Source organism: Eschscholzia californica, unplaced genomic scaffold, assembly GCF_041429995.1.
Source record: "Eschscholzia californica isolate CP2 unplaced genomic scaffold, dmEscCali1.0.p SCAF_3, whole genome shotgun sequence".
Classification (NCBI taxonomy): domain Eukaryota; kingdom Viridiplantae; phylum Streptophyta; class Magnoliopsida; order Ranunculales; family Papaveraceae; genus Eschscholzia; species Eschscholzia californica.
Genome location: NW_028238420.1, coordinates 59510798 through 59523455, shown reverse-complemented (window position 1 = coordinate 59523455; position 12658 = coordinate 59510798). Strand labels below are relative to the sequence as shown.

The window sequence follows — 12658 nt, the reverse complement described above, 5'->3', positions numbered from 1 at the left end:
TTAATTTTGGGAGTCCTGGTACTAAAAGGGACGTGTTTCTTCGAAGTTCCTAACAAATTTAAGATTTCCTAGAAGAACAACAAATTTAGAAAACAAAATCCAAAACAGTAAAAAGATTTATTCTCGTTCTCTATGTACAAGAGTTAAGCGGAAAGAAACAATAGAAATAACGTCAAACTTGCTTAATTCATCACGATTTGAAGCGAGTAGAAAAGAGCAATTAGATAGAGTTTTAACTATTGTATGTATTGCTTAATACCAGGGTTCTTAACATCTAACCCCAATAAAATTTTCATATCAAATACACAAAAAAAAACTTATAAACCAAAACAATAGTAGTACATTTTATAACCCAATTTCTCGAATAATGTTACTTTTTTATTGAAATCGTAGACAACATAAATCACTAATCGTACAAAATACATCAACATAGCCTCCAATATCTCAACTCTACTCTTTTTTTTTTCTCGTGGTATCTCAAAACAAATCCTTGGAAATACTATAATTTCATCATAAACAAAAATATCAACATAAAATGAACAACTCAAACAAAAATAAAACACTAACAACCCACAAGCTCATTTTAGCCCCAATAATACTAGTACTTCCACCACGATATAACCTTTCTTGTTGATTATTAGTGGCCGTTGATGGTGTAGACTGGTTTGAATCTAACGGTGGAGATTCAACAAAAGGAGGAGGTGGTGGTTGATTTAAACTAGGTGGTAAACCTTTCCCATGTTTAACATCAATCTTGAATGCCAAACCTTGTGAGCATTGTACACCATCATCCGCACCTGAAAAGAAGTAATTCTCACCTTCAATAGTCAACGGCACTGAAAAAGTCAACGCTTTTCCGATGTCATTTACTCCTCCACTATAAACAGAAGTATCTGTTTCCGATGTATCGTCGGCGTTGCAAATTTGATAGGCCGTTTCATTGTAGGTCTGAATCACCGTCTGATTTGTATTGGTATTGAATACTGCAAACATGGGTAGTAGTAGTAGATCTATAGTTTCAGTATTCTAGAGAGAGAAAGTAAAGTTTTATATAAGTAAAGAACTTACTGAGGTAATCGCCGAGATTGAATGTTTGATTTGAAGCCCATTTGGTGTAATCGGTGGCGGAAGTATTGGTGGTAGGATTGAAGAACCAACCAGCTGAATCGCCGACGGTGTGATTAGTGTAAGAATTATCAGATGCAACTGTAGTGATCAGAACAGTCATGACCGTTAGATATAGAATTATTTCCATTTTCATTGTCAATTGAGGAGAGAGAAAGTATAGAGAGAGAAAGAAAAAGGAAAGGGATTGGGAGAGACTTGAGGTATGAAGTTCACATGGAGAAAGGAATCAAATAAAAGAGTGTGGGTGGGTATTTGTAACACAGTTGTCCCAATCTGATTATCATAATAGTATTATATTATGGGGTTTTTTTAAAATTTTGTGTGTATTTCTTAATTAATATTGATTTTTTAATGGATTATTGAATTTAAAGTAATAAAATTAATTATTATTTTTAACTTGGTAGGACTTGAACCAAAAAAAAAAAACTTCTTAGGACTTTATGACATAGGTTAATTCAAATATCAATCTCACAAATTGGTTGTACATTATATTAACTTTGAGTTCAAAGGCCGACAATTTGGTTGATGATGAAAGTGATTAAAATAATCGCCCTTTCTATTGGAGTATGATTTTAAGTTAATGAACCCACGCTTCTGTCTGAATGTTGGTTTAACTTTCGCTTGAGCAATGCCACTCTCGGCCTCTCTAATGAAAACTACAAAGTTTCAACAACAAAAAAAAAAAAACTTTGCAACGAGAAAGTAGTCCAATCTAGAAACAAAATTAAAGCTATCTCGGCAAGTTAAGATGTGTATGCCTATATTTTCCATCAAATGAACCACTAGTACTACCAAACAAGGGTATACGCCAAGTACAAACAAACATTCTTCTAATGTCATTGCCACAAATTTCTAGTAGGTGGTCCATTTGAGATGGAGGAATGTCTTTGTTGGGGGAAGGATCGTCATCCATGTAGACATCACGAATCAGACAAAAACAAATAGTTTGATATTTTAATGAGTCAATTCAGACCCCAAATCTGATTATACATGACCTGCAAACTATTTGTTTTTGTCTCTATTTTTCGATACAAGAAACTCTGCTGGATTTTCAAGCTTGAACTGCAAACTATTTGTTTTTGTCTCGAAAAATCGAGATTTTTTAGACCAGCAACAAAGCTAAGTTCTTTCCTGGAGAAAGAAAAGCAGGTCTAAAAAGAGTGATCACCTCAATGAGCAGCTTCACTCATGCGTCTTTCAATGCAACGATAACTCGAACCCTACACTGCTAATTATATTTTTTCTTCATAAGGACAGAAAAACCGGGGTATTCCGAGAGGATGAGAGGTTCATTCAGGTTCTTCCAAGTCTGACCTCATTAGCAACGTCCCATACTTGACCTAAAGACAACTTGCTGTCCTGTGAATGAGGTTATAGTGGCAGTTGTACCACTTGGTTCGCGTAGTTGCATCAGTAAGATATATGGGTTGCGAAATGTTGATGCTCTAACTTGCAAAGAAATAATCATCTCTTCCTGCAAAATAAGAGTACCATTATCAGAAAAGAAATGTAAAGTCGGTCATTCAGTATTTCCGGGCTTATTGACTGGTTGCACAAACATGTCAGGTCGGTAACTGAATAATAAATTAACCACAATACAACAGCAAAGATTCTTCCGAACATATATATGTAACTTACGCAACTCAAACATCAGGAGGAAAATACGGAAATTCAAATCAAGTATTTGGTAATATGTTGATACCGCCAACTCATTATGACTAAGAATAATACCTTGTGATGAAACATCAATAGATGAATGACAAGAATCCCAATTGTGACAATATGTGTGACAAGAGCCAGTTTTTTTTTCAAAATGCTCAGTCGAGCTCATGTTAAGCTTGATGTGTGCCTCCCGTAAATCTTTTCAGCCACTCTCTCAGCTACCTCAACTTTTCCATGCATCTTACAGGCCCCGAGTAATGCTCCCCATAATGCATCATCTGGTTCTACTTCCATCTTCAAAACCAAAGCTTCTGCTTCTTCTACCTGTCCAGTTCTACCCAACATATCCACCATGCATGTATAATGCTCCACTCTAGGTTTCAAACCAAATTTCTCTTCCATCATCTCAAAATACTTCATCCCCAACTCTGTCATCCGTCCATGGCTACAAGCCATCAAAATCCCTGTAAAAGTAATCTCATCCGGCATCTCCCCAGTTGCTAACATCCCTTCAAACAAACTGAAAACTTCACTATAAACTCCATGAATGCTATACCCACCTATCATCGCCGACCACGTGATCAAGTTTTTCTCGGGTATTTCATCAAAAACTCGACGTGCTGCTGTTAAGTCCCCACATTTGGAATACATTGAGATCAATGCATTACTTGTTGACACATCAGAAGTGAAGCCTCGGATTAAGGACGCTAGGTGGACTTGCCGGCCAAGATGGAGAGCTGAGATTCCAGCGCAAGTCTTGATGACAATAGGAAAGGTGCAGTGATCTTGTTGTTTTTTTGCAAGAATCATCTGTTGGTAGATATGAAGGGATTCATGGAACTCGTTTATGGAAGTGAAGCCTTTAATCAATGAGTTATAAAGGAAAGTAGATTGACGATTTGTACGATAGAAGATGGTGGTTGCTTCATTCATTTTTGAGCAGGAGGCATAAGAAGAGACAAGTTTAGCACGGATGAAATCGTGGTGAAAGATACCGATTCTGATGATCTGAGCATGGATTCGTTTTAGTGATTTAAGGTTCTTACTGGAAGAACATGATTCAATCAGAGAAGCGTAAAATGGGACATCAGCAGGAGTACGCATGCTAATAAGAAAATACAAAAAAAAATCCCTTGCTCAATTATTGGACATTGCTGCAAATTGATACGAAAAAAAAATTGTGTCAATTTAAAAAACAACATTAGAAAACATATAGCAGAGAAATTCAATCAAGGAAAATCAAAATAACTGGAAGATCCTTCCTCATATTCTAGTTTCACCATTGACAAATATTCTAAAATTGGTAAAACAAGAATACGTAAATAGCGTTTCAAGAACTCATACTGATATTCAAAGTTCAAACTTAAAAGATAATACAAACCTCTTTGAGCATAACCACATATGAATCAGAATATTAAACTGAAAACAAATACTTGTTTCAATAATTCATCAAATACTTTCTGGCCATCTTGAACAATTTTTCTATCTACAGAATCTTTCGTACCAAACAACTGAAAACGAAGATGTCTGGGTGTGGAACCCACGACTCTAAATTCTCAGGATAAAATTAATAAACTGCAGCAGGTGAATTTCTTCAATGAAAATAATATTTTCTAAGAAATGGAGTACTTGCATCTAATAGAATCAGTGAAATTATATCATCAATGTTAAAAATTGGATAATCTGATCATGAATGATAGGGAAACTAGAAGAGATAAAATGAAAGCACCGTTGTTCTGCAATGGTGGAATCAACTACCTTCCCTCTTCAATTTTCATTATGTTTGTTTATTATCCTAAGTGCTAGTGAACATTGATTGTGACTTGAGAATCACTCCAAAATAGTACCCACTGATCAGTGGGTACGATAGAAATAATGACATTAAACACTCCAAAATAGTACCACTAGAGTCAATATCGTTGCCTTGGTGTCGATTCATTTCAAGGGAGTTCAAGAGAAACCACCGATTTGATTTCTAGTAGCTTAGATTGAGTCGATATCGGTGGCCTGGTGGCAATTCCTTTCAAGGGAGTTCGAAAAGAAACCACCAATTTGAACTCTAGTAGCTTAGGCAAGCTACTGGCGTTGATATCGGTGGCTTGGTGTCGATTCCTTTCAAGGGAGTTCGACATGAAACCACCGATTTCAACTGAAAGAGCTTAGGCAAGCTATTTCATCAATAATCAGTTAAAAAACTATATCACATATTGAGATGAAAAAGGAAATATTACACCTTTTTCAATTTCATAAGCTTGAATCATTTTACGCAGCAAATAAAGAAAATTATACTAATAAAATTCAATTAGGTAGAAATTAATTTAATTCCAACAGAACATAAGGCCTAATTTTTTTATACATAAAACCCTAATCTTAAACTAAGATCAAACATATATACAAAAATCATAGTGAGATGAAGAAGCAAATGAAAGTACCGTTAATCTCGAGCTAAAAACGCTTTGGAAATCATATTAGAGAGATTTCGTCGGGCATCGATAGATAGAGAGTGAGAGAGAGAGAGAGATGGTAAACCAGGAACACTGGAAACAAGAAAAACCCTAACAAGAAGAAAGAAAGGGGGGAATAGCTATTACACCAACCATTAAAGACGGGAAGAAGAGGGAAGGGTTCGGCTGGTCTGGTTTGGGGGGGAATTTATTCTCTCCCCTTCTTCACAATTTTGAAAACTTCTAGGGAAATTTCCGAAAGTACCCCTTAAATTGGGGCATTTCAACAAACTTCCGCCGTCACGGAGGAGAAAAGGAGTGAGAAAAGAGAGAGAGGAGATGGGAGGGAAAGGGCAGAGACGGCGAGAGAAGAACTACAAAGCTGCTCATGGAGGTTATGCTCGTCTTCCTCCACCACCAAAACCTGACGAGATTGACGCTTTGCCCTCCAAACTCCGCAAGCTTATGGACTTCACCTCCCCCAAAACTAACAATCTTAAAAACCCTAACCACCCTTCACCACTCCCTTCCACCACCAACACAGGTACTAACTAACTTACCTCTCTCTCTCTCTAGACTCTATTCCTCTCTGTTGACGTTTTTCTAATCAGTTGTGGCCTTTTCAGGATCTTCCATTGACACAGAACGCAAGGAGAAAAAGAGAGGACTTGCTGGTGAAACCGTGAGTTTTAAACCCACATCTTTTTCTTCTCCCTTATACATGAAGTTATAGGGTTTGAGATAGTACATGTTGTGTTTACCACTTGTTGAAGTACAAATTTGGGACTTTTAGATTCCAATGCATTCCATATTAACAAATTATAGCAATTTTTTTAGAAATTTGTTCTCAATTGTGGTTCGTTAATGAAGGGTTATTGAGATGTTTAATCAAAACTTGAAAAGTTGGAATCTTGAACAATAACTGTATCACATTGTCTGATATCGAAGTATGGGAGGGAAGTTTTTGTGCTGAATTTAGGGTTTAAGGTCTGGGATATAAGATGGGGATTTTTCAAACCTGAATGCTCTTTGGAGGCTAGGAGTGTAGTGTAAATTACAGTTGCTAAGGAGATAGAAGTTACTTTCTGTCTTTGAATCGCCTTTGCGTTGTTCTCATATATTAGTTCTAATTCATTTGCAGAAACCAGTTCCAGAGGGTGAGAATGATTTTAAACAAAAAGACAATGATGAAGGGAATGACAAAACACCTAAACACAAAAACAAAGACAGTGATGATGAAGATTCAAATCGAGATAAGAATGCTAAGAGAAAAGCAAAAAGAAAGAGGAAGGAAATTAATGACCTTCGGTTTGAGGAAATTGTTAAAGGTGCTGGTACTGGGTTAAAAAGAAAGGAACGCAAGAAAAAGTAAGTTTCTTTTTTACTTTCACTCAATTTGTAGTCTCTTTGACCTTTTAAACATGAATCCTAGTGCTCCTTTCGTGTAGTGATGTTCATATATGTAAAATAGATATTTCTTTTTAATATTTTGTTGTATCTCCATGCATCGAATTCATGGATACTAGATGAATACTCGGTAATACCTGTATGAGTTCAATTTGATGTTTTGTACATGCACGGTGTTAATCCGTGAAAACCACCACCACATTAACATCATATGTGTAAAATAGAACTATTGTATCTAGAACGAGGATAAATATGTGTACGACCAATCCCCATATTGGGATTTTTAGGTTTCAGTTTCCGACACATTATCATGTCAGATGCTGATGCCCATAATGGGGGTCATGTCACGTGAATTTCAGATGGAACAGTCTTGCGTAATGATTGTCTTTTTTTCTTCAATGGATGCAAAGAGAAGTACATTTGAATATGTCATTTGATTATATAATGTGTAATTAGCACTTTGAAGTGCTAACTTTGCCTCAGTTATCGACATGCACCTTTTTCTCTTGCCTCCTGCATCATCCTTGTTGACCAAACTACATTCTTTTCAAAATTTATGAGTTAGAATGTCAGGCTTGCTATACATTCTATAGTTAGTTGATAGATAGTGATAAGTGGATCTTAAACATGTGTAGATATTTGGAAGCGAAGAAAAACAAACACAAGAAAGCCCCTTCGGGAGAGACTTTGGAGTTCCAGGGGCACGAGAAAATCAAGTTTGGGGAAGTTGTTCAAGCTCCACCAAAATTGTCAGCAGTTCCTAAGGTATTACTCTCACAATTTTCAATGCTACAAAAACTTATGAAGTACTTTTGGAACCTATAATTAAATCTACAGATTAGATTATGTCACTGAAAAAGATTTTTCGTGTTTCATGAAGGCATCAAAGAAGACTGTCCCAGATGCTTCACATGAGAGGCTTCGTTTGCAGGCTGTTGAAGCTTATAGGAACAGGAAAGGATGGGCTTCGAGGCCTGGTATACAGATTCCTGCTTCTGTAAACCTAGACCAATCCTTGTGATTGGCCTAAGTTAGTATATTTAATTCATCTTAGATGCTTAGTTTTTTGTTTCAATTTTTGTGTTATTTATGGTTGTTTTGTTTATTACTCTCTGTAGCTTGATCATATAGTGTTTAAGCAGGATCGTTCTTGATTTTCATTTGGTTCGAAACTTAGCATACATTTGAAACAGAAACTTTGTCGTCTAACTTCACTGTGATGCCTGTTATACACTTATTCTAAGGACCTAAGATAGAATTTGTATGTTTTTTTACTTCCTCCCGTTTCTCTCTCCTCTGCGAACCCCAAAGATTACCGTTTCAAATGTCCTAAATCTCTCCACGAGAATTTTGCTTGAAACCTTGTGGAGGTTCTCCTTAAGCTGGTGTCGCTTGAAATCAGAAGGGAGCTCCTCTGCTAGCAGCAAAGAGAGGAGAGAGAAATGAGTAGAGGAAGAGCAGCCAACCATTTCCAGAAGGATGCCCCGCCCATTTACAGAAATATGCCCCCGCCCATTTACAGAAGGATGCCCCGACCATTTACAGAGGTCCAAGAGAAGTTCCCCTCAGGGAGATACGTACGAATTGATAAGACGGTCGCCTCCCTGACCATTTACGGACAGTCCGAGAGAAGTTCCCCTCTGTCGAGGGAAGTCAGGGAGAAACATAAAGAAAGACGTCCGTCTCTTTTCCCCTGTTTTTCTTCATCTCCTGAACACAGCTGCAAATTTCAGGAGTGATGACAAAGTTTTTGTTCTAACAAATTATTCTTTGATTGTGATTCTCACAATTTACATCAAACAAAAGCTAAGGGAGGATCTACCTTCACGACACAGCAGAAGACATGATCACACAAACAACATCAACCGAACAAATAAAGACAATTCGAGTTGTTGTAAGAACAAGATGTATCAGAAACGATAGTGGAACATCATATTGGGAGATCTTCATATTCTACTAATGTTGATATCTGAACTGGTGAGTTAGTTTATTATTCTTATAAGAAGCCTTCGACGCCTCGCCCAGCTCTTGCTTCTCTGTAAATAGTGAGTGCTTCCTCCATGACTTTGGCTTGGGACAGCAACTGTGCTCTCTTCTTTCCGGATGGGTGAGTTGAGAGATAATCCCTCAGTGAGGAATCACCAGACACCTCCCCAAGCTTTTGGTACACTCTCGGTGCCACTCGAGGATCATATCCAGCAGAAGCAACCAACAGTAGCCCAATATAGTCTGCTTCCATTTCCATCCTAATATCACAAACACGCAAGTATAAACATACACAAAAGAGTAAATGAAATAAAACACCACCACTTAGAAGAAATTTCCGCCTACTGAGTATTAAACCCATAGAAGGCTTTTCTTCACAATGCCACTTCACTTTACCACCATCCACATTAAATTTCAAAATCTGTTATTTGCAGCGCTACATCCGACATAACAGGCAAATAGCACAATTGCCATATTTCAGCTCTAGTGAGATTCGATGTTTTACAGAACTCATCCTCGGGTAGTCCTTTTTTTCTTCACTCCCAGAACTCTACTTCCGTTTCTAAATGTAATTTAACAAGAATGGATCTGTTCTACAACATTAATTTATCGCGCATAAATTTAGATCGATCTACATTTCAGACTTCGCAAAAGAAGTCGAAACAGAAAGTTGGGCAAGTAAGAGATATATAAACATCTCATATAAGAAACATTAACATATGAACAAGTAAAATGGTGTTTCCAAATTAAGAGCTACGACGCCTTTTAAGTGTATCCTAGATTTACAAATTATTAAACTAAGAATCCATGAAATTGGCATAGTTTCAGCTGAGTATCAAGTTTTTACCAACACTCCAACAAGTAAAACAGTACTATGTTTGTGAATGTTTTGAGAAAGAAACTCTCAGTCTCGACCACTAATCATACAAGTAAGCAATTGTGACAAGAGAACAAAGGTTTGCTCATAAAACTGAAATAGGAGGTGGTGAATACCTTCGAGAGAAAGGGAGCTTAAAGAGAAGTTGTGACATCATATTGACAAGATCAGGCGCAGAAATGAACTGAAGAAGAATTATTTGTAGAATTGCAAACCACATGTTCTTTGTGATCCCTTCGGCAGCATGTCTAGCCACTGCATGCCCAATCTGATGACAAAAATATAATAAAAACTCATATTAAGATCATAAATTTGTCTAAAAAAAACGATCAAAATCTGGCCAATCCTATACTTTAATACACCATCTGAGGTCACGCAGATACCTGTCATTGGCGTAGGATATACGAATTAGAGGTACATGCATCATGCGAGATGGAGTAGGAAGGATGCAGTGGTATATGAACGTCTAGGTAAATGCACAACCCCAACATACATGCACCACTGCAACATGCTAGACCGTAACCGGTACATAGGTTCGCCACAAATTGTAGCTCGTTATCACACATAATGGAGGCAGTCCAACGGGATATACCACACATGGCGCGCCGAAAGCCAGAAACCTACTTCGTATAGTCAATATCCCGAATTTCCGAAAATTCAGTATAAACATCTATAGACTGCAAGTAAGGTTCCTAAGAGACCACTGAACAATAACAACCTAATCCGTTCCCATTACTAAGCTACCAGTAAAATACTAATCCCGAAAGAAATTAAAGAACATGAACTTTCTACTAGATTGCAATTATCATTGGAAGTTAATCATAGCAAGCTCGAAAATAAGATTGTAAGAAGCTGCGAGAGATGATAAGAATCATAATACCTCATGTCCAATTATCGTTGCAATCTCAGTATCAGTTCTGAAATGGTCAAGTAATCCAGTAAAAACAACTATCTTTCCACCAGGAAGACAAAAGGCATTAACAACTGGTTCATCAACAACCAATACTTCCCAATTCAATCCTTCCAAATGTTGAGTTGCTGGTGATGAACCTTTTTCATGACCTTTTTTTCTACTCTCTTGAACCCATTTCTCATCAAGAATCTCATCTTCTCTACGCCAATCTCTTTCAACTTTTCCTTCAACACCTTCAGTTAAAGCCATTAATGTCTCTTTAGCTTTACCTTCATTAGTTTCAGTAGTTTCAGAACCATACCCAAGATCACTCCAAACTTGTTCACTCTTTAATCCTCTTTGTAAAGCATCAATTATATCTCTTGAAATCAATCTTACCCTAACACTTTCAGGATGAATTGCTGGTAAAATCTTCCCTTTGAAACTACCCTTTAATTGTTCAAATTGTGTTTCCCCAATTTTTCTCTCTAAATTCTTTGATAAAAGCACAAAATGAGATCTCTTTGTATAAGGTATAGTTTCCAAATTTCCGAAGTACATAGTAATTACAACTCCAGAGCTAACCAAAACAACAACTAAAACATTTCTAGGGTTTTGAAACCATCTCTTTGGACCTCTAGGTCTGAAATGTTGAACTCTGTACCGATCCACATAGTAATATCTTCGTCCAGCTCCAATAAATGGATTATAGTAATTCTGTCTTCTAATAACATGATCAAAATTAGGTTTTGAACGAATTAATGAAGACAAAGAAGAAAACCCAGAAACCCTAGAACTGTTATTCAAAGAGTAATCAGAAATCCGTTGCTTCAGATGGTTTTTTGCTTCTTCAATCGGAACTCGAGAATTTCCTCGGATTACTATCTTCGAAGCAAGGTTATTACAAAACGAATTGATCGCAAATTTCGCTTTTCTAACACTACCCATGATTTGAAAACCCTAATTTAGACGATCAAACTTCATGAAAAACAGTATTGGATCGTTGAAGAAGGATTGTTGTGGAATTTTTCTCTTCCCTTGTTTCTGTCGGATTCTTCTTAGCAGACGGAGGATTGGAATACCGTTAAGGAAATCCGATAAAGGAATTTGATGTAATAGAAGTAGAATAAAGATGATTCAAGATGTGTCTAGAATTTACTCATACGGGGAAGAACATCTAGAGGAGAAAGGGGATGCTTGTGCCAACACACCTAAAATGATGTCCCAGTGTCCCACCCTAGATTCAACAAAAACTCTCAAAATCCAAATGCTCACGACTCAAAACCATCAAAACGTTCTAAAGATTTTTTGTGTCACCAATAGTGATCTCCAAAAAAAACTATTGGGTACACATATCAGTCTTTTTAAATATTTCACCAGCAAAGATTTGCACTAGACACACAAAGAAAATACAGGATCTTCGTTTTGCTACGTAGCAATGAGAATCGCAATTAAGACTTAATACATAAACTAATGAAGTTTAGCATTACAGATGCTCTTAGAATGTCCACTTCCGAATCTTCATAATAAATGATGTCATGTCATTTTAGAGATTCTATCGGTCACCCAGAGTATTTGTCCTTGCAAGGTGGTCTTTGTTGATTCAAACGGGATTCCACGTGTCCCGTGAAACTCGAGTCAGAACGTAAGCTAGTGATGCTTTCGCCTACTGGACTCTCGTCATCCAGGTGCAGCACTGCACCGCTAAAGTTGAATCTGAATTAGAGAAGGTTTAATAAAAGAAACTCTAAAAGTTCATAAACAACATTCTAAATTTTAAAGTTTGAGTGTTGCATTGGAGATGGCCCAGGAGCGAGATCAACTTCCGTTTGATAGATATTCACTACTACTATTTAAAGGAAAACGGTAGAAGAGATTACAAAAGTAGACGTACCCCAAACCTAAACAAGAACTGTCTATCTTGAGTGAAAAACTTCATCAAGAAATAGGAAGGGAGTTGACTCGAAGATGGAAATCATTGACTTCTTGCAGGTCTGAAGTAGGTTTTGACTTGTTGCCTCTTCTAACATTACTCTGATTAAAGTTTGACAGATACTCGTTGGAGAAGCAGTAAAATGGATGAATTTGATTAACTTGTTAAAGTCTAAAAAAGATAGGTTGATGGAAATATTTAATTGGAAAACGTCCTGCAAAAGGGTTCCTGGTCGTAAGAGAAAGAGAGGAGAACCACCAGGCATCGGCTGCATCATTCATGATCCAGAATCAACATTTGTTGCCGACTCAATCCGAGGACAAAACGTA

The 12658-nt window shown here is 37.0% G+C and overlaps 3 protein-coding genes across 5 annotated transcripts; 1 reads left to right on the top strand and 2 right to left on the bottom strand.

Moving 5' to 3' along the window:
- Positions 1-356: 356 nt before the first annotated feature.
- On the bottom strand, positions 357-5925 carry LOC147552592 (putative pentatricopeptide repeat-containing protein At3g23330). 3 transcript variants are annotated; one of them, XM_086664823.1, is made up of 4 exons: positions 5223-5368; positions 2860-3944; positions 1069-2602; positions 357-983 (listed from the first exon to the last, which is right to left on the bottom strand). In XM_086664823.1, the coding sequence occupies exons 3-4, from the start codon at positions 1259-1261 to the stop codon at positions 526-528; spliced, it is 651 nt and encodes a 216-aa protein (XP_086520949.1). In that variant the 5' UTR covers positions 1262-2602; positions 2860-3944; positions 5223-5368; the 3' UTR covers positions 357-525. The 3 variants fall into 3 exon arrangements, with proteins under 3 accessions (XP_086520949.1, XP_086520947.1, XP_086520948.1); XM_086664821.1 differs by lacking the exon at positions 357-983 and having other exon boundaries at positions 2056-2602; positions 5223-5925; XM_086664822.1 differs by lacking the exons at positions 357-983; positions 5223-5368 and adding an exon at positions 5388-5511 and having other exon boundaries at positions 2463-2602.
- LOC147552591 (coiled-coil protein) lies at positions 5540-7826 on the top strand. The gene is made up of 5 exons (XM_086664824.1): positions 5540-5778; positions 5861-5916; positions 6376-6602; positions 7277-7406; positions 7522-7826. The coding sequence occupies exons 1-5, from the start codon at positions 5574-5576 to the stop codon at positions 7660-7662; spliced, it is 759 nt and encodes a 252-aa protein (XP_086520950.1). The 5' UTR covers positions 5540-5573; the 3' UTR covers positions 7663-7826.
- A 562-nt stretch (positions 7827-8388) lies between these two features.
- On the bottom strand, positions 8389-12102 carry LOC147552590 (Peptidase family M48 family protein). Its single transcript, XM_086664819.1, has 3 exons — positions 10385-12102; positions 9621-9772; positions 8389-8887 (listed from the first exon to the last, which is right to left on the bottom strand). The coding sequence occupies exons 1-3, from the start codon at positions 11342-11344 to the stop codon at positions 8638-8640; spliced, it is 1362 nt and encodes a 453-aa protein (XP_086520945.1). The 5' UTR covers positions 11345-12102; the 3' UTR covers positions 8389-8637.
- Between the last annotated feature and the right edge of the window lie 556 nt (positions 12103-12658).